This window comes from Sycon ciliatum, chromosome 5 (assembly GCF_964019385.1).
Source record: "Sycon ciliatum chromosome 5, ocSycCili1.1, whole genome shotgun sequence".
NCBI classification, from domain to species: domain Eukaryota; kingdom Metazoa; phylum Porifera; class Calcarea; order Leucosolenida; family Sycettidae; genus Sycon; species Sycon ciliatum.
Genome location: NC_088647.1, coordinates 5,876,089 through 5,897,404, shown reverse-complemented (window position 1 = coordinate 5,897,404; position 21,316 = coordinate 5,876,089). Strand labels below are relative to the sequence as shown.

General features: G+C 47.1%; 1 protein-coding gene and 1 long non-coding RNA gene across 3 annotated transcripts; both read left to right on the top strand.

Moving 5' to 3' along the window:
• The first annotated feature begins 334 nt into the window (after positions 1–334).
• On the top strand, positions 335–19,626 carry LOC135817328 (adhesion G-protein coupled receptor G7-like). 2 transcript variants are annotated; one of them, XM_065330496.1, is made up of 18 exons: positions 335–908; positions 3,604–3,713; positions 3,921–4,112; positions 5,251–5,361; positions 5,776–5,856; positions 6,191–6,294; positions 6,941–7,005; positions 7,324–7,487; positions 7,790–7,827; positions 8,247–8,408; positions 8,844–8,938; positions 9,685–10,249; positions 10,676–10,730; positions 11,046–11,179; positions 15,553–15,644; positions 16,983–17,254; positions 17,773–17,857; positions 18,231–19,626. In XM_065330496.1, the coding sequence occupies exons 1-18, from the start codon at positions 859–861 to the stop codon at positions 19,177–19,179; spliced, it is 3,324 nt and encodes a 1,107-aa protein (XP_065186568.1). In that variant the 5' UTR covers positions 335–858; the 3' UTR covers positions 19,180–19,626. The 2 variants fall into 2 exon arrangements, with proteins under 2 accessions (XP_065186568.1, XP_065186567.1); XM_065330495.1 differs by lacking the exon at positions 335–908 and adding an exon at positions 3,127–3,508.
• Positions 11,413–13,295, top strand: LOC135816586 (uncharacterized). Its single transcript, XR_010553393.1, has 2 exons — positions 11,413–11,988; positions 12,668–13,295. It is a non-coding gene; the product is annotated as an uncharacterized LOC135816586 (long non-coding RNA).
• Positions 19,627–21,316: the final 1,690 nt, after the last annotated feature.

Below are 21,316 nucleotides of genomic sequence, written 5' to 3'. Positions count from 1 at the left end.
GTCAAAAACGGCCTGGGAGTAGTAAATTGACATCAGATTTCTATTTTGGATCCACTAAGGTGTGACTTTGCTATTGCCTCAGTATGTGGGTGCATAGCAACCCACTCATGTCGTATGCAGGTGCAACTTTTACTTCGCCACCAGTTGTCACCCCGCCCCCACTAGCCAAATCAGTCAGTTTCACTGGCAACATCACCTTGCTGTGAGTGAGACCGCTTGAAATGTGCTTGGATCCATACAAAAACTGGATCCAGGTGGATCCAGTTTTCGAATTTTTCAAATTGTTGCTATGCCATTGCTATGGAGTGACGTAGCACTTTCAAGCCCTATTGTGCTGGGTAACTCTGGCGCAGGAAAAGACTTGCGTTTCGAGAGGGAGAGCGCCTCTGCCGTAGTGACCTCGGAGTGGATACTTGAGCAGAGCGCACACCGTAAATAGATCTTCTCTACTCAGACAAGGAGAAGATTGCACTAACGTAATTACAGCCATGATGTTGGTCATACGTTGCGACAGAGCGACGATGGTCCCCAACTTCACCACCCTATAATCTGGCATGATGCTGCCTGGGACCAGCGTTCCTTCGGGTGGGACAACTCAAGGGAACTCAGCCAAGTACAACGCCATGGCAGTGTTCATAACCTTCTCCTACGGTTCGCGTCGAGTCATTTCGGAGTTCTGCGGCTCGGCGATAGCCAGTTTGTCAATCGTTGTAACTTTACATAATTATCACAGCAGTTATAGTTTCCTCCTGCCAAGTAATAGCTGCCGGAGCACTTTGTGGTTGCTTACGCACCTCGTTGTCGTCAGTGCTTTTGGACAGCAAAGCGAAAGGCACACGCACTACCCTCCCAAGTACCATGCTTGCAAGTCGGAGAAGAGTAGCCGTCGGAGGCCTTCATCCGAAAAGGTACGTAGGACTGGAGTTGATGTGCTGCATAATAATAGTACCGGTATGATAGTAATGACATCTTCACCGTAAATGTCTGTGTGTGCATAGGGATAGGGGGGGGGGGGGGGGGTCAGCTCCGGGAAGTTGCGGGAACAGGTGCATCATTTCAACACCGCTGATCGCTGGTATTTCTCGTGCTGCTCCCAGATCCCTACATGATTATCCAGTGTTGATGACCCCCACCGGGTGTTGAACGCAAGACAATCCTGCTGAAGTTCAGCTCATTCTTACCACGGGGCTGAGTAGGTGCAGCTAAGGTACTAACTCTTGGTTACAAAGTGTACCAACTTTCCAAACGACTCCAGAGAATGTAGGAAAAAACAGAATTCCCAACAAAGCTAGGAGCTGAGCTGCAGAAGCCTAACTAATTTCTTACAGAAACTGTCTTGGCCAAGTTCTAGCAGACACATTGTGTTATGGATATGGAGTCAGTTTTTGTACACACTGTGATAATCGTGACGGTCCTTCTCTTGGCGTCTCTCAGTAGAATGAGCAGCCCTCACTGCCTCAGTCCTTAGTCTATGCTGAGTCATTCTTTCCCCACCCCAGCTGAAGGTACTGAGCATGCCTGAACATAGGGAAATACACAGATTACAGATTGTACGTCCTCTAGACACAGCATGCTAGCAGCCAGTTGGGCGACTGCTGAGTCTAATCATGCTCTCTTAGTTCACTGCAGGGGGTCCAGGCTGTCGGTATGCACGACGGTACACATACTGACATAGTATTGCTGCAGAGTCATGCTTGGCGGCATTGGTGCTCCATAACAAAGTATTAGTTGTTACTTGAAAGTTCTTCAGTTCTTCTGGAGTCAGGGGTACCTGCTTGGATCATGGCATGGCCCGCGATACAAATCTACCACCAGCCTATTTTTGTTGTAGGCTCTTAGTACAGTAGTAGCAGTCACATGATCAGTATACATAATAGAACTGAGCTGCAAAGACAGGGCTAGAGGATCTTCATCAGTCTACACAGGTCCGGTCCATGTACATGTAAGCTGAGGCATGGTGAAGGACCTGCGATGGCATCGATGGCTAGTCACTCTAAACTGTACCACACAGGTGATCTTCCAGTGTAGTGGTCACTGCACACAGGTTTCCTATGGCCGCAGCAGATATCCTGCAACGATGCAGTACACTTTCCGTGATTATGAAGTAAATCTGGCTATAACATTCTATGGGCTGCAAAGTACAATTTTTTCGAGGACCAGGCATTATTCTTTATCAGTCATGTTGAGCTGTAATATACAGTACCTTGGCTATAGACTTGAGTACAGATATTTCTGCAGCCCTTGGACGCATTATAATTATACTGAACTGTTTCACTGTTCTGTGAACATGGTGAACGCAGTGGAGCATGGAACTACTGTACAGTACATGTGCCTGATAATGGACACAGCTACAGCCGCGAGTGAATGTTTCTCTCAGCTCAATTAAAAGCTTTTAAATGTCAACATCCATATCACACTTGTAGTACTGGAGGCGGTCCCCCACATGCAGTACCACTGCGAGAATCAACTTTAGTATACTGTACACATGCACTGATGCAGTCATGTGACATACAGGACTGAGAGGCAAAGGTATCCTGAACAACACGAGGCGGGTAGTCGGACTATGCCGTCCTGACTGAGACTACTTAGAATGCCAGGAATTGCCGAAATGTTCGTTCCGTGGGAGTGAAGTTTCCCACATTGACCCCAAGCTTACCAGATGCCACTGCACTGAAACTGAAAAGGAATCCTGGAAAGGCAGTGTTCTCCATTTATAGTTTGACATGGTCTGTATTCCCGGATTATGGACGAAAGTGTTCGAGCAGCACTGCAGTCTAACTGGTGATTGAAAGCAATGTGTTGATGAACATAATGCTCCCAAGTTGCTCCCCAGATAAACTTCTCCTCGAATGGTGGAAGACAATGGTGACTCAGTTGAATACTATACACTATGATGATAGATTGATGATTGGTTGATTGTGCTTAGATGACTGGGTAATACAACTCGTGACATGGGGTATGAATTGGTGAGCTTAGCAGAGGTCAAGCCTTGCCCTTACTCTGGTTTAGTCTGCGTATAGACTAGACTAGGGTGCTCCCACTAACACTAACACTAACACTAACCCAGTAGTGATTGGTGAGTTAACTTGCGGCAGTGCCCCTTGCTCCGCTTACTCTGGTCTATTCTGCCTAGACAGGAATATGTCTCTCCCACTAGCATAACCCGGTGGTGATTGGCGAAGTGAACCAGTGTTAGTGGTGATGTATAGCAGGCAATAAGCTCAGCTCAACAACGAGCCTTTGAATAGTAATGACCCCGGCCCACCCCATATCCGTGTATGGTGAATTGTTATCAGTGAACACTTCGAAGTTTAGCAAATCTGCGGCAACTGATATGCGTTGGTGCCTAATGAACTGCATAGTAGACATGGCGATATAGTGCCAGCGGATCTACTAGCACATGCAAACTACAGCACTGTGTGAGCACAGGAAACCACATGGATCTGCATGATGTTGCGCTACAAGTTCTTGTTTTACGGGTCCATGTTTTAGTTGCAGCTTGGAATGCGTACGATGAAATCAACGTTTTTATCTTCCTGCTCTGTGTGAAATTCAAGCTATTTCAACGTATCTTTCCGTTCTTCTTTGCGTCACACACTATAGATATCAATCCTACTATCCGAACAGCACGCACGGCATCAAGCTCCTCTGCACTGCCATACTCCTCCTTGCCATTGTCAGTTTGTTGCCAGCTGAGGCACAAGACGTTGACCGTAAGTCATGCTTTGAATAATTATGTCATCATTCTCCAAGTATGATGTCATCACACATGTACTCCAAGTGTGATTTCAATGTGTTACTGTATAGCCACCTGCAAAATCGACTCCAAACTAACTTGCGGAGTGATAACGTTACTGCATTCCAGCTGTGGATGACGTGTGCAAGTTCGCTCGGTTTGCGTGTGGCTATGTGTTGTGCAGCATGCGGCGGTTGCTCTACTGTTGGTACACTAAGCCAATTCTGCTTGGAAGGTACCGCTTTCTGCGAGTGCCGTCCAGGATATACGGGGCAATTCTGTACTATTCTGCTGGCGACCACAGCGCCAACTGTTATTACCACCACGCCGACAGCCGCCGCCACAACACCAACTGCACCAGCCACAACTACTCCACGTGAGTGTCGTTGCACTGTCATGGTCTTGTTTGCGGCCACTGTTTGAAATACCGCAGTATTGCTACATGGATATGAAGATGTGGGTAATGGAAACCGCTGACTTCTTCTGATACTGACGTTGAACTGTGCGCATTTCAGCACGTACATGTACTAAACGCAAAATTGAACACTATTGTCATTTGCACTGGTGATGATCTAGGTAGCTACAGTGCTGGCAACTGAAATCCGACCCCCCGGGCGGTGCGGCACGCCGCCCGGGGGGTCGGATTTCAGTTGCCAGCACTGTACTTGAATGTGTGCGCGCGGACAGGTGGCCACGTGGTCAGATATTTTGTTTTGTGCTGGTAAAGTTGCCCAGTGCGGGACTACAATGTACATGTACTCAGCTGCATCTCAGCAGAGGCCATATCGGCACATGTACATTACATACATGTAGTGAAGCAGCGATGTGGTTGAGACCAAGGTTTTAAAACGTGACCCGAGAAAGTTTAAAACGTTAGTCAAAGTGCCATAGCGTGACATTTAGCGTGAGTCAATGTTCGACTATTCTCTTTCAACACTGATCGCGCCATTGCACAATGGATGGTTTGGACTAAAAAAATACCCATCTCATACCCATCTCATACCCATCTCATCGGATATACTGCTTGCATTATAAGTAGGCACAAAGAGTAGACCATTGTGTGCCTGATGCAGTGCAACAGTCAAGACATAATGCTAGCAGACCTGCATTTCTACACTGTATCCCTATGTGGAATGAAGCATAGCCAAACATGTATACAACGATGCAAGACCCCTCCCCCCCTCCCCCCCCCCCTCCCCCCTCCCCCCTCCCCCCCCTCCCCCCCCCTCCCCCCCCCCCCCCCAATGATCCAGATTCAGGCTGGCTACAAACCTGCTATAACCCGGCAATGATGAGAAAGGTACCGTGATGATTGTACAGTTATTGTCCTATCATGCTTACCAAGCTCAAGGAATTGGTATGGTATTGTCAAATGCATCAACGTGTATTCTTCTATGAATCAGCTTCGGTAAATTGTACTTCAAGTATGTGAGCTGAATGCGTATGCCATACCTTCTTTTTAACATTCACTGCATGTTGGTCCTGTCGTCCTGCTTTGCACGGCAATACTGCAGAGTTCAGCAGCTGTCCAGATGCTTACTGCGGCAATGATGCAGTATCCTGCACGGGTATCAGGGGCAACTGTGTGTGCGGGCCTGCCTATACCGGAGACCTTTGTCAAATACGTAAGTCACGCACACGCTAACTGCTCGGCTACTACTACTGAGTATAACGTATCTACCTGTTTTTAATTGTGGTTCAGCCGTCGGTCATATAATCCCCTTGCGCTTGCATGCACATTGCCAAAACGGAACAATGCGAATAATACACACGAGATCAGTAGATCAGGAACACATTGCTCCGCGGCACAAGTCAACCAACCCCGGATGACCGCAGGTGGGGTCCTCTTTGTACGAATTACACCATTGCTCTTTGCGCACATCTCTATACTGAATGTCTAGGGTTGGTGACTTCTGCAAGGACTGGAAAAGTCATTCTTGAACAAGTTGCCACCTACACTTACCAGTTCTTTAGAATCCGGCGATTGTCCTCGGCTCAACTTTGTTGTGTTGTTTCCTTTACGGATTATGAATGTGTAGCTATACGGGAACTGCAGCGCTGCGACACGGAGCCGTTCTGTGAGTGCGTTCCAGAGTTAGAGGGAAGATTCTGTCAGTCCGGTAAGTGAGCACACGGTCAAACTGAAACAAATGTTTTAGTCTGCTCGTGGAAATTCGTGGTACTGCTTTGGCATGGCTTGCCTGTGTGAACCGGAACGCCCGGTTTTGTCGTCCTGTTTCACTGGGAGCTATAGTGCTTGTTTGCCATGGGAACGGCATGTCCGTAGCAGTGTGCTAAGTCTTAGTCATCACCCATGCTATGGAGAGCATGGTCATTAAAGCAAATCAAGCCCATATTTATACCATTCCCTCAAACCAATGAATATTTTTTAAAGCCCTTACATCTCTGTCTTTGTCTGTCCGTATGCTGCTCCATTCCGTCTTGTCCCAACAGATGCAGTCCTGTTCAGAGTGCAATTCACCTATGCCATCGAGTACACGTTTTCCCTGACACTACCTAGAGTTCTTCAGGATCTCACCGCTGTGTCTGACCAGCTGGTAAGACAAAGACCATTATACTGGCAGCCTTAGGGTTCCCTGTTAAACGGCGCTGACGCCTGTTGGGAATTCCCTAGTAAAAGAAGAAATATAAATAAAGCCTTGTAAAGAGACCTCCCGAGTCAATTGAATGGAACGAACACCCTAACACGCTTCCCTGTAATTGTTCGGATAGAGGATTGTATTGTCTTGAAGCATGACCTGTAAGCAACGAATCTGATTTTGGATTTCACTTTCACCTTCCATCTCCACCCAAAGCAAGCCTGTTTCACCCAGTCTTGGCGGGCCGAGTGCACTGAACGCTACATTAGACGTATGTATACGGTTGTGTGGTGTCCTGCTAATGAAACGGTTCTAGGCTTGCAATCCCATCATGTTTCGCTCTCCACTTGCACTTCGCTCATAGTGCCTAGGATGAGGAAACAATGAATTACTGCACCGCAGGGATGCACCTTGATCCTTGAAGGGTGGTGGCGTTCCTACGGATTCGGAAAACTCGGCCTCTAGCCAAGTCTGACACGAACCGTGATTTTTTTTAGGGATATGCTGCTAATCGTTTTTTTTTTATTAAAATACGCTGTAGCAGCCTGGCACTGCTTCAGAATTGGTGAATCTGGTTTTGTGATATACATGTATGTGCTTTCAGCTGGTGCAAGCGATTGGAGTGCGCTCACAGCTGGCATTCGGAAACTCCAGCAATCGGAATGTTTTGTAAGACCTTGAGATCCACACTTGTCCTTACCAGTGCAGTTTGTGTAGTGTTGTGAATGGGAAAACAAACTGATTGAATGTTGTTGCATGGGATGTCAAAAGCTGTGGTTCCCCAGTTTATCTCCTCACGTCACTAGTTTTTGAAAGTTGAAGCCATGATAATGACGACAATTCAACCTGGTTGTGTTGGGAGGAAGACTAGGATGCATTCACTCAACTCCTTTTCTGATATGCACTACTACCACAGACACAGGACAATCAGGCTGATGATTGTTATACGATTTCACTGAGTTGGTGATGCTTGGCTTGTTCATGCAGCCCTGATAGCAGAGGACGGCTTGCTCTCTCCTACGATGTTACCGTCTATCGACTTCCTTCGGTGGTGGGGCTTCGAGAGCAGCTGGATGCTATTCTGCAGACTGCCTTCTTCTTCAATGGAATGGTGGAAGAGTTGCCACTTGCAGTAGCCTTCACCCAAATAGGTATGGCTATGTGGAGTATTGTTGATTAGTGTTGTGCACTGGGCGTGTGCAGAGGTAGGCAGCATGGCTGCAATAGTGCTAGATGCACACATTGCTAGAGCTGATTTATATGGAGTATTCATCAGCCACCAGATGTACATTGGGCGGATGTATGCATTCGTGCATCCACCTTCCGAGTGGTGTCCGATTTGTTCCATCTCCGCGAAGGAAGATGCCGTAGATGCAATCTACGAGTACACGTATGCTCACAGTGACGCTCATCCTCTCTATGCTTGTCATACACCGTTGAATTCTGTTTGCAGAGGCAGTGAACCGCCTTCAGGACCTCATCAACACACTGGTAAGACTATGGCTGTTGTGGGACTAAATGAGATCAACGTCAGCTTACCGTATTTTCCTAAATTACCCTCCTTATGCAATTGTTTGGTAGAGTCGGTAAACTCAGTAGTGGTCAAAATGTAATGAGTTTCCTTGTGGTTTGAAATTGGAATACTGGGCGCCATTTCCTTTGACTCTTGTTGATTCCAGTTACTTTGCCAAACATGTCAGATCTGCGGCTTCTGAAAAATGCCGTACATAGTACATGTACTTCAAAGTAGTATCTGAAGCAGAGTGCACAATGTACACGTGTATCAGACACAACAGGCGCCCGGAACACTGTCCTTTCTTGATTTCTCCAAGTTTTGTGTCGAAAATTCCCATGCTTCCGAGCTTTCCTAATAAATTCTGTCTTCTCATGACTCGTTTCCCTGCATGCAGGCTGGCAATGCATCTGATCCAGTGGCAGTGTCACAAGATGCTCTGCTTGTAGTAACATCACTGGACGATAATCTGAACGCACTGGATCTGGGTGTGTATGTCGACTTACTTGAGGCCATGGACGAGCCAGTTGCCAATGGTAATGATCTCCAGGGATCCGAGGTATGATATAATGTTGAATTCTTCAGTGTGGGTGTACTTTTTCTACCAAACATCCTGTGCGTCCCTAGACGTAAGTTTGGGGCACACGGACACTAGCTTAAATTACATCTGCTCAATCGGAGTCTTGAACCTTGATCCTAGAGGGTGGTGGCGTTCCTACGGTTGCGGAAAGCTCGGCTTTCAGCCGAGGTCCATGCGAACGATGATTTTTTTTAATATATTTTTAATCAGAGTCTCATCCTTCCTAATTCGAAATATTCCTGGGTTGAAGCAAGCGAAATCCGCCTGTAAGCTAGTCAGGAACTGGCCAGAAACTTAACACCCTGCTATGATATGCCATTCTTCCCGGCCTACAAGTCATGCCATTAATCCAACAATACTGAACGGTATACCGTCAATGCCGTCGTTGTTTGTTTTGCTTTGTCATTGTCACAGGCGGTCCAGAACCATGTGTTGATTGCTGGCGGATTCTCGGCATTGCGGACCAGCACGATAGAAGCGGCACGGGAGACAGTTAACTTCACCACCAGGTACAGGATGAGACAGTGGCTTCCGATCAAGCACCATACAGTAAAACATGTAACTACAGACCACCGTGACTAGCGACCAGCCTGGTACTACAGACCACCGTGACTAGCGACCAGCCTGGTACTACAGACCACCGTGACTAGCGACCAGCCTGGTACTACAGACCACCGTGACTAGCGATCAGCCTGCTACTGCAGACCACTTCGTCAGGCATGGACGGTCTCACATTCATGTATTATGGTTGTACAGTGCAAACCTCTAACTAAGGACCACCTGCCACTGAAGGCCGTTTTCTCTGGCCCCAACCAGGGGTGGTCGTTAGTCACAGGTTTTACTGTACTGTATGCACAGTAAACTTGATCTGCCCTAACCGGACTCCCTTCTTGCAGCGGAAACCGTCCTGATGCGACAGGACTCCGCTTGCTCCAGGGATGCACGTTCAATCCACAGCCCATCGGTGCGTGACAAGTTGTCCGGTCAATACAGGATTTTTCTTGGCACAGGGTCGGGTTAACTCAGGTTTCACTATACTAGTAACTTGTAGGTTTTCCTGATACCAAAAGAGGCTCATTCTCCCTTTGCAGGATATATACCATGATGTACTAGTACTTTTAAAGCCTATGCATGGCGAGGGGTCATTACGTCTTTGTTGTGTGCTGGAAATTGTATGGTGAAAATGCTAAATGGTGCTATGGGGTTCTGGAAAGGCTACATGGCATGTATGCTGTATGGCTGTGTGCCTCTGTAGGCTCTACACTGGACTGGAGGAGCTGGCATTTGCCTTGTCGCTTACGCCCAACAACAGCATGCCCGTGGTCAACCTGTCCGCGGACATCACTGCTGCCAATGCACCGGGCCTCAATCTTGTGCTGATGCGTGTCAATGACGTCGACGAGGGCATAGGGGTCCAGGCCACGTTCCTTAACAACAACGCTAACCTGTCATCTCTGCCAGCTAATGATTCACTAGTTGAGCTGCGCACACAGCGAGCACTTAACGATGTGGAAATCGTGGGAACACCGTCTTCATTTGTGCCAACCAGCCCGTACAAGGGGAGCCTGTTTGTGCCGAACGAAGTATTCCAGACTGCACAGAACAGCGGTTCTGTTTCCAACGAAATGGCAAATGGTACAGCATTCTCTCTGCTGATGGCATTCACGTTCTTCGACTCCCCAGCTCTGTTTCTTGACCCGTCCCTTGCTGCACGTAATGCTGTTGTTGCAACCCCAGTTATTTCAGCAACCGTTGCTGACACGCCTGTTGAAAATCTGAAACGCCCGGTGGAGATTCAGTTTGACAAGACACGTCTACAGGTGTGTAAGCATGTGCGCAGTTTGTTGTTTCACTGGGTTGTCACGGTGCCTTTGCAAGCATGGCTGCTAACCTAGTGGTGTTAGCATGGCAGTGTAGCAGTGGGGTGAACGATGATAGTGCACGGCCATAAACGTGATGGATGGCATGCCTGATGCAAGATGTGTACAGGGAGACGCAAGTCATTAGGAGTGTTCCAGTGCGGCCGGACAGTAGGACGCAACAGTTGTACCGTGATATGTCAGTGTTTTCCTGGATTATAAGATTCTTCTACATCAGTGTATACAGTTCAGGCTTTATGACCCTTTTGTGGTACGTTTTAACTGAACTTTCACGCCAGCTCTCCTTTTCTGTAGATGATTATGTATTTGCGTTTGTCGATTTGTGCTCGTTTGAAATGACTTCACGTATGCTTGTGTGTACATCAGATGTCAGCTGTCGACCTGGAGCCGGAGTGTGCATACTGGGATCCGCGGGCCAGTGGTGAGTTCTGAGACACACAGAAGTAAATTGCCGCGCTCGCGATCTGTATGCCATACCTCGCACTTGCATACACTGTCCGTACCGCCCAGATAGGAGTTACATGTACTTGAATGGCCTGAGAACCGTAGATTGTGTGCTTGAAGTCCGGTGGTGTGGTCAAGCCATGGTGAGGATCAGACATTTGTCCCAACCGGATAAAATCTTTCTCGAAATTGACGGATTCAGTGCTACGCCATCCGAATGGTGATCGTGCCTTGACAAATTCTCTGCACTTGTACTTCTGTGCGTCTCGCTGTGTGTATGCGTGGTCACCAGGTGGACTGGGTGCTTGGAACACAACCGGCTGTCAACTTGTATCCAACACCGCCACTACCATGCTGTGCCATTGCAATCACCTGACCAACTTTGCCGTGCTTCTTGCAAGACGACCTCCATCTGGGGCCGGAGGGGTAAGAAACCTGAGCACGGCAGCATTATTTTTGAGGTTAAAAAGAACAATGAGACATGATGGATACGCACCAGCTTGCAACATGCATAAATAGTATTGAACACTGTGTGGGGAACTCCGAAGTGTGGTTGGTTGCACCATCAACGTCCTGGGACACTCGGGGAGAGTAGTGGTAGCTCGTGTCAGTGCTTTTAAAGGGGCACTCCGGCTTCATTTTCGACGCCGAGTTTTCGATGCCAAGACGAAGGTAGGTGAAAGAGAAGACCCCTCGAACAAGAACGAGTCTCCAGAAGCGATCGAGTCGAGCAGGAAGACGACTTTTGAATTTAGGCCGAGCGAGCGCTGATGACGTAATGAGGGATTAGCTTGCCAGTGGAAATGCATCTGCGCACATACATTTCACACACTTTTTGGCCAATTTTCAATCGAAGAGGAGGTTGTTTGCTATGTTCTCCCAACGCCGTGAGCGATCCCGTCTTCTATACCCTTCCAGGTACCCTGAAGGTCCTCCAGAGGAGAATTTATCTCCATCAAAGCGTTGTTGATCCGCTAAATTCGTCTCGAGACACATTCACCCAGTGCAGTGCTGATAAATGTAGAATGTTGAATCTGTGATAATTGTCGACGATGGAGAGAGAGGCTGATAGCGGCTGTCGCAGGGAGAGTGAAGCTGCTGGAAGTAACAACGGGGAGCCCGTTTGTATCACCTGAACAACCAGACTTCAAAGCAGTTTGACCAAATCGGAGGGTGCCTCGTTGCTTATCGTGAATATTACACCGACATGAATTACTACAAGTACATGTATACTGGTGAGTTTTTATCTTGTTTTGTTCGTATGCTAGTACCCTGGCCTGGAGTTCTCGTTAGCAAATTCCTATCCCCTGGCGTTTTCTAAACATTCCGTGTAGGACTGAATACGTGATCAAGTATTCCGATTTGGGTAGATGTGGAATTTGGACATGTATTTTATGAAAAAATTATATTTTCCAAATAGAGCGTTTGTAGAGAAATGGTTGCCCAAATACAACAAAATTTATTCTGCAGTTCTACAACTTGTACTGAAATCCAGTCAAAGTAAAAATGATTCTTCATGACAGTTGGGGTCAATCTAATCTGATCCAGGTATAACGAATGGTGATGTCTGCCACCCTGGGACCGAATGCTCATTTGGTGGGGGATACCAAAGTACTCGAAAGTAGTGCGTGTTTCAATGTGGCATGGAAGTTTTATATGATCTCTGGTCAATGCAACATGCGATAGCCATCATGAATTGCAGGCCTTGAACGCAACTCCGACCAGAATTGGCAGTTCCCTAAGTTAGATGCTTTCTAATTCCATGGCCCCAGCTGTAGTTATAGAGGGGTGTTTGCACATTATTCTTATAGTCGATAGGTTTATACTGATGGCCACAAACAACGGCAGTTCAAACTTCACTGATGTGTTCATGAGCTGAGAGATTTCTCTCCACTATTTCTGTTGTGCACACAGGTCTGTCCAATATGCATTGACCGTATTGGGTATGGTACCTGCTCTGAGAAGGGAATCGCTGGAGCCACAGTCCAACTATACAGGCTTTCAAGAAACAGAGAGGAGCCATCTTTGCAAGCTGATACCTGATGTGTACCGACAGAATTCTCACGAGATACCTTACGGACTACGCCTGGTGTATACTTCATAGTACTCCTTCGACTACTGTCTAGAATCAAGTCGACTGAAACAAGTTCAAACAACTCTGGCTTCAAACGAGCCGTCGATTAGACAAACAAAACATTCTCTCATATACTAGAGCACTCTGACAACTCACGACCTATTCCTAACGATTGCCACCACTTATGTAGAGTACTGATTGGAATGTGCTCACAATCTCAACAATTCAGTGCTATAATTATTTGAACAATGTGTTCTTTCCATAAATGTTGTATCCACATATAATCCACAGTGCTGCAAAGTTTCAGAGTTCTCAGGGTATCAAACAAAATTATTTCAAATACAGTGAAATTGTTCGTGGACATTATAGCGTAACTTGTAGTTCCCTGGTCCTTTTCTTTGCTATAAATTAATCCTTTGCTCTCTAGCCGCCGGCGAGTCCAACAGTGAAATTGTTAGTTCATATTTATGTGGGTATGTGGGAGGGGGGTTGAACATATTTCTATATAAGGGACCTGCAACTGTAATACCACAGTACAGTAGATGGCAAATATGTAAAGTAAAAAAAAAGTAAAGTTTGTTGAGAAACACAACCAGCGGAAGTTTCGAATGTGCCAGGCCACCACCATGCCTATGATGCCAGGGTGGCAGATGCAGCGCCTAATGGCGAGGGTGAGGTGGTAAGTCTCACAAACAATGCATGACAAGGGGGCTAACCTTGTTAGCTGCATCCATGTTGCCCTCACTCCGAGTAGTGAGTACCCAGTTGACTGTGGGTATCGGCGCAGTTCACTGCATGTAAAGTGGTTCATGCGTGCATTACCGCATTTGCTAGCACAGCACACGCTCCCTGCTCCCAGCGCGGGTCTCGAACTTGGGACCTTGTGATTCGCAGGCAAGCCCACAACCGCTCGGCCAAAGCGCTGGTCATATGTAGAAAACAGAAATGCATCTTCCCATCATTGTACATGGACGGGCGCAGCAGGCCGAAGCTATAAGCCAGAACAGGATTTACAATCACCTAGAGATACTTGAGCTATTCCAGTATTCTCCGTGAGCTGTCCCATTCCACAATGGTTCATGCCACCATTATTTCTGGTAGTATCCATGTGCATAATTCCAAGACCATCTCGGATTCTTCAGCAATTTGTGCCACGGCAAAAGACAACGCTTGACTCCGTCACTGGGGCTGTCAAACTTCGCATCACAAATGAACTTCAATTTCTCATCTGGTTCAAGTATATGTACTGCCATGACTTAACCATGCTTCATCCACAGCTAGGCGAATATTGTGGTGTTGAATTCCATAGCGCATCTTCTTGCTGCCATGCAGGAGTATGTTGAGAGAAGTGAACATATTTTTACTAAAAAAACAACAGCCACTGAAGAGGATAGCATTAGCAATAGCCTTGGCTGAATTTCCTGCAGGTACACGTTGTTGGTAGGTCTACTGGTCGGTCTCCATATCGTCAAGTTCAGAAATCACCTGTACTACACATCTTGTAGAAGGGATCCTGATCGAATAATTTTCTGGTCATAAAATTCACTAAACTGAGGGCGAGACAAATAGTCAGTACTCCCCGATTCCGTCAAGCTGCTTTGATCAAGTTATGCTAACAAGCTCCCAGTTGTTACTTCCAGCAGCTTCACTTTCCCTGCGACAGCGGCTATCAACCTCTCTCTCCATCGTCGACAATTATCACAGATTCAACATTCTACATTTATCAGCACTGCACTGGGTGAATATGTCTCGAGACGAATTTAGCGGATCAACAACGCTTTGATGGAGATAAATTCTCCTCTGGAGGACCTTCAGGGTACCTGGAAGGGTATAGAAGACGGGATCGCTCACGGCGTTGGGAGAACATAGCAAACAACCTCCTCTTCGATTGAAAATTGGCCAAAAAGTGTGTGAAATGTATGTGCGCAGATGCATTTCCACTGGCAAGCTAATCCCTCATTACGTCATCAGCGCTCGCTCGGCCTAAATTCAAAAGTCGTCTTCCTGCTCGACTCGATCGCTTCTGGAGACTCGTTCTTGTTCGAGGGGTCTTCTCTTTCACCTACCTTCGTCTTGGCATCGAAAACTCGGCGTCGAAAATGAAGCCGGAGTGCCCCTTTAAATGCACCTACATGTACCGTGTAGGTGCAGAGCCTAGTATGCAAACTTGAAAGAAGGAAACAAAGCGTTTCTGCTGTGGCTCTGAGACTCTAGTCCTGGGATATGTATAGTTGTACACACATTACACCCTGGTTATGAAAGGCAGGTACGAGAGCTCGTTAATGTTGATTTACCCAGGACTGAACTCATAGCCGTGCATACGTGCTAGCCGCTATGTCCTTGTCTGCTATTCCACCAGGAGAATTTACCAGTGAAGTATTATGCAGTGAATTTTTGCCCTCATGAATGAAACAGCACCGCCAGGGTGCTGCACAGTCCAAGCGCCACAAACACTTTTGTCAGCAGTCAAACATCACCAATCAGTAATTTAGTAAGCTGACATGATCATGCTTACAGGGTGTTGCTCTCCTGTGCACTGTAACATGTGCTGTGTGTATGTGAATACTGTATGTAGCATGTGCTGTGTGTATGTGATTAATATGTACTGTGTGTATGTGATTAACATGTGCTGTGTGTGTGTGTGTGATTATATAACATGTGCCGTGTGTATGTGAATATAACATGTGCTGTGTGTATGTGAATATGTATACTGTGATCTGTGCAGGCTGGCAAAGCGTTGACGGTGGTGACTTACATTGGCTGTGGCGTATCGATCACTGCCCTGTTGGCCTTGGTTGCTCTGCACTTCAGCAAGAGGTATGTACCAGCATAGTCAGTTGCAGTACCTATTCAGGGCATGTGAATACCACTTGACGTTTACCGTATTGGCAGGTTATACCCCCCCCCCCCCCCTTAGGACCTCGATTTCCCGATTCAATGGCGACTAAACCTGGGTTGTAAGTCGACTACAGGTCCTCACTCGTTAGTAGATAATCTCTGGGCCATCGAAAAAGTTATATTATAATGAGACTTATCTTATAACAGGACTGGCAACTAAAGATATAAGACTTGAAGCAAAGATTCGAACTTTCATGGGATACCCTCAACACAACATAATCCTAGGCTATTGCCATTTCAACTCGTTATTAGATAACTGAAAATCTCCATCACGACTGTTCCTGAGATCCAAAAAGATTGTACATATCTATGGATACACATATACTGTAAGACATGTATATATAACGAGGAAGCAAATCTAACGTTTTAACGGATGACATTTCTTCGTTATAATAAGATCCGTTGAGGCCGTACTGCTTCATATATGCTGTGTGTGGATATGGCAGAATACTGCAAGATCGTTAACATATCTTCTCGTTAACCTATGAATTTTGGACAATCGTTAAATTTGCGACTCGTTATAATAACATGTCTTACAGTAGAATATGCAGCATTGTATTTCTTTACCAGGTGTGTTTCCACCTTGGTCCTGCTTGGACAAAACTATCTTATACTGAGGGTTTGGCACTCCAGGGACTTGGGACAAGGGCCGTTATAACTAATTTTATGTACTGACGAATTATCGTTTAACCGGACCTGGAAACAGTTGCATAGACTACGTTTCGCCAGGGGATTTCAGAATTCTATTTACTAACGGGGTTTATGTACCAACCGGACTTGTTATAACGAGGGAGGACCCTTTACCCCTCTTTTTAGGTCATAGGAGGTCTACTAACATCCATGCCATTGTGTTAGAATGATTTAGCCTGATGATCGCGTACGTATGAAACTTCAGTCGCAACCGGAAACCTCATTCTACGATATCTGTACCATTGTGTTGATTTGTTTGACCTTGCTCTTCAATGTTCCCTGTGTCATATGCGGCCATTGCTGTCCTGGAATGATTGCTGTTTTTTTTCTTGCTTGTCCTGCCCAATTTGTTTCAATGAGCCCAGTATGCCATGTGTGCTCTGAGCATTCTTCCAGTGTGGTTCTTCTGACATGGTCACCCGCATCATAGTAATGAGCCCTATCTTCTTGCATCGTGTACTGCAAGAATGGAGTTATCCATTCAAAGTACCCTCCCCTCCACCAGGTGCTAGGATAAAGTGGAAATTCGTGTATAATTTTCCTGTTGCATCTACTTTTCCTGCACAGAGTTCTGCGCTGCAGCTCAAAGTCCAAACTACGCTGTGTCCTGTCAGTAAATCTGCTTCTGCTGTTGCTGCTGTTTGTGGCGGGGGTTGAGAGGACTGAGGTGGCGGGTGTTTGCCGCGGAGTGGCGCTCCTCATCCACTACTTCTTACTGGCAGTGTTTGCATGGAGCATGGTTCAGGGTTACAATGTCTATCATCACGTGTGCAAGTCGTGGGAAGCGCACACCAAGTCAACAAAGGTCACGCTCATCTCACTGGGAATCGGCGCACAGGGTATGTGACAAGCAAATGCATGTGCACCATAAAAAATCACCTCGTAGAGCCGGGTATATTCTTACTAAAGCTAATGCAGGGCCTATAATTCTGTTCAAATCAGCCATGTGTTCAAATCAGCTCAATAATTATCATGACATGAACACATTACTATTGGCTCAGCATCCAAGTTTAGCCCATTATGCAACACAGTACAGCATACTGTACAGGCAGAACATTTCGTCGGTCAATAATTTCGTCCAACTCCAAAGAAAGGGATTTCTTTCGGTTGAAAATTTAGTCCATGGACTATAACAGTGTATTGAAATGCTGGACAAATCGACATTCGTCCGGCATTTCATATAGTCCCAAAGCTCCTTGGACGAAAAAGACGAAATTAAATTCTAGACGAATATTTCTGCTAGTACAGTACATACCCCACACTCATTAAATATGTAGGTAGAGCGCTTTAATTAAACGTATCCTTATAAACATTTGAAACATGTTTTATATGCTTCTATCTTTGCGTATCCCTACAGGCGTACCAGCATTCATTGTTACTCTTTCAGCAATTCTAAACTGGAATGCATACTATCCGATTGGAATACCCAGCAATGAACGACTGTAAGTGGTGATGTCATGACACTGGGGATGCTTACTTGATGATGTCATGGAGCAAATTGTACCCTGGTGAGAGGAGGTTAGAGATTCTTTTTAAGTTTTGAGGCATTCCTGAGACCGATTCCTTTCTCCTTTCTGGGACACTGGCCTGTAATGTATGTAGTCCAGTGTGTATGGTTGAACACATTCCAGGGACATGTTGACTTTGTTTTGTTTAGCACATATAAAGCTCTGAACAAGACCATGTCTGTGATGACATGTTAGAATCATGGTGTTGTTGACTTTTTCTCACATTTGAGTTCCTCTCCTTCCTTACAATCATGCCGGGTGTTTGCTGATGTGCTTGCTTTTTCCCCCCGTTGTGATCTGTTTGAAGATGTCGCCTGGAGTACGGCACGTCGTTCCTGGCTTCCGTCGTCTTCCCGCTGGCGGTGTTTGTGTTTGTAAACCTAGTTTTCTTCCTGCGCATCTGGCTGGTGATCGTCTCCCAGCAGGCTCAGGGTGCGACGGGCGACAGTGCGATTAGCAAGCGGCGCGATCGTCTCAAGCGCCAGGCACGTTCTTTCCTGATCCTGGTGGTGACGCTGGGCATGACCTGGGCAAGTGGGATAGCCCTGATTGCCACCAGTCACGTTGCCACACAGTGGCTGTTCACAGTGCTTGTCTCGACGCAGGGCATTCTGCTATTTGTGCACCAGTGGACGGACATGAAGCGCATTCGCAGGGAGTCGCGCAGCCTCAACTATCTCTCCTACCGCACGACGTCGCGTCAGGCCAGCAAAGCGGTCGGCAGTGGCACCAACATTCATCTTGGTGTGTATGGAGTCAATGAGACTACTCCGGACCCGGCAGCCAGTCAGAGAAGCCAGGCAATGTACATCGATGTGAGGAGCTCGCCGACCCGGGGCCAGCGTGCCGACTCAGGTCTCGGAACCGATTCACTGCCATCCCAGCGTAGTTCTGGTGACACTGAGAGCAATGCCACCGTTAGCCCGGTAGCATCAGAAGCTCTAGCCGCTCTGGTGCAGCAGAACAGTGGCTCACTACCAAGTGCATCGCCATCAAACCTGGCTGCTGCTGACAGCCTGTCAACAATTCTCTCCAACGATGCTGTAAGCGAAGAGGACACCGTAGCTGACCTGACCAGCAGTCCTAGCATACCTTCAATCAAGCCCAGAACACCCAGAGCCAATTCTAGTTCGTTGATCATGGCTGGCAGCACCAGTAAGGCACTACCGCCCAGCAGGCATAGTATTGGCATGGTCATGAGCACTTCTAACTTAGTGTCTGTCAACAATGGCACGCACCGACCATCTTTGCCGTGAATGGTTCAACGCTGCGTCCAGGAAGTTCCGCGGCTGGCGTTATTTTACGACTGCTTCTGCACATGGAAGAACACCATTCATGGGCCAGTCTGAGTGAAGAATGATGGCATCCGGAGGGATTTGCATGTGAAAATGTTTGTCTTATTGCCGGCACAGTGTGCTGTGTGTGCTTTGAATTGCTTCATCATGCCTCGAAACTTGGTAACAGCCTTCCTGGGCAGTCGCTGATCCAACGGCCCGGCCCAGCTTAGACCGTTGTCCATGACATGGAATAGACTCTGAAAGCTTCATTATTCTCGATTGTAGCCGGTGATCTCTGCACTTGCCATTACTCCAGCCGCCGGTAGCCAACCAAGGGAGAATCATGACTGGCATACAGTACATGTGCAAACTGTAGAGGGCCAAATCTCATCAATGCTTGGGAAGTAGAGTTTCAAGACTGAAAAAGGCGTTACATGCACCAAGTTTCACCCATTATTGGCCGCTCTCAGTCCTGTTCCCTTTTTTATGGTCTCCAGCACAAGCGGTGGCGAGGCTTGCTGCACTGAGCTTCATTCCGCATAGGAAGTAGTTTAGAGCAGACAAAACTCCTACAAACTCAGCAAAGCATCCGTCAGAGCTCTCCCCTCTCAGTGTGCAATCACCTATCCTTCTCCACCCATATTAGTGAACTTGAGAAAAAGGTGGGAGCAAAACTTGCCATGTTCCGCAAGATCCGAGGGATAACCTGACATCAGCTGCGAGAAAGACCTACTGCTCATTCGTTCAAGCTTGAGTATGGTTCTAATGCGTTCGTGCACTGCCTTCACATCACACATGACACAAGTCATATTGTTCACCGCACTGTTAGGATTGTTTTCGGTTTCCCTTGATATTTCAGTCTTACACGCCAGATACGGCCTTGCCCCTATTGCACTGTATATTCTTGTCTTTCGGGCCCTACGTGGCATGTGTAGTACTCTGCTCTCTGATTGCTTCTGCCTTCGTTCTGCCACTACACACACAGCTGCCCATGCCCGTTCCAGTCCATGGATTCACTTGCTCTGCCTAGCCTACAGTCCATTCATCGGAAACTGGCCCGCTGGCTTTTGAAAGTCGGATTTGGGCCGAATTGAGGATCAAAAACTCACTTTAAATCTCAAAACTCTGGGTTTTGGATCTGCTTCTCCATACATTTTCCCATGGCATACCTGTCCTAATTTCGTAAAACCTGGCTGAATTTCTATTTCCCTGCTCTTGGACTTTTCTGGCCTCAAATGTGGCAAGGAGTAATTGCACGGGTCACACAATGCAGGATGTACTGTTGTTTTTACGATATCTACAACGATGTGAGAGAGACACCAAAAAGTTAGGGTGCCAGTTTCCAATGAATGGACTGTAGCACGCAATCGTGATGGCTCAAGGCCAATTCACAATACAACTTCTTGCGACGCAACATGCGACTTGCGACACCTGTGACGAGCTGGGACAGTGACACACGGTTCACCGTCTTCATCTTTTTCCGTCAACTTGAAATTCTGTTGGGACAGAACTGTATACGGGAATTATACACTCGGGGGGGGGGGGGGGGGTATGCTCTTTATTTCACCCATTGCAACTCCCCAGCATGATCATTTCAGATACACCGATATGCCGCGAAAGGGTGGGACCTGGTTTTAAATACCACATGGCTTCAGCGACCACTTTTACTTGAAAGATGGATAGAGAGAGAGAGAGAGAGAGAGAGAGAGAGAGAGAGAGAGAGAGAGAGAGAGAGAGAGAGAGAGAGAGAGAGAGAGAGAGAGAGAGAGAGAGAGAGAGAGAGAGGGAGGGAGGGAGGGAGGGAGGGAGGGAGGGAGGGAGGGAGGGAGGGAGGGAGGGAGGGAGGGAGGGAGGGAGGGAGGGAGGGAGGAAGGGAGGGAGGGAGAGGCAAAACTGAGACTTTCAGCTTCTTCTTGTCTTGGTTGCACTCACCTTCCCCTCCTATATAACTAACTCTTATCCTATGGCTTAGAACCTTCCAAGTTGGAAGGCTGTTGGAGTGCGCACCCTAGACGTGCTACAGCTGATAGCCAATTACAATAATAGAGAGAGAGAGAGAAAGAGAGAGAGAGAGAGAGACTATCAGCTGACGTTCTACAACATATTATGTTGTAGA

Bases quoted from the DNA above. Each gene is read 5' to 3' on its own strand.
- LOC135817328 (XM_065330495.1), top strand. From the start codon at position 3,438: ATGGATCTGCATGATGTTGCGCTACAAGTTCTTGTTTTACGGGTCCAT. The intron at 7,828-8,246 runs GTAAGACTATGG...CCCTGCATGCAG, and splicing joins AGGACCTCATCAACACACTG to GCTGGCAATGCATCTGATCC. The intron at 10,731-11,045 runs GTGAGTTCTGAG...CGTGGTCACCAG, and splicing joins CTGGGATCCGCGGGCCAGTG to GTGGACTGGGTGCTTGGAAC.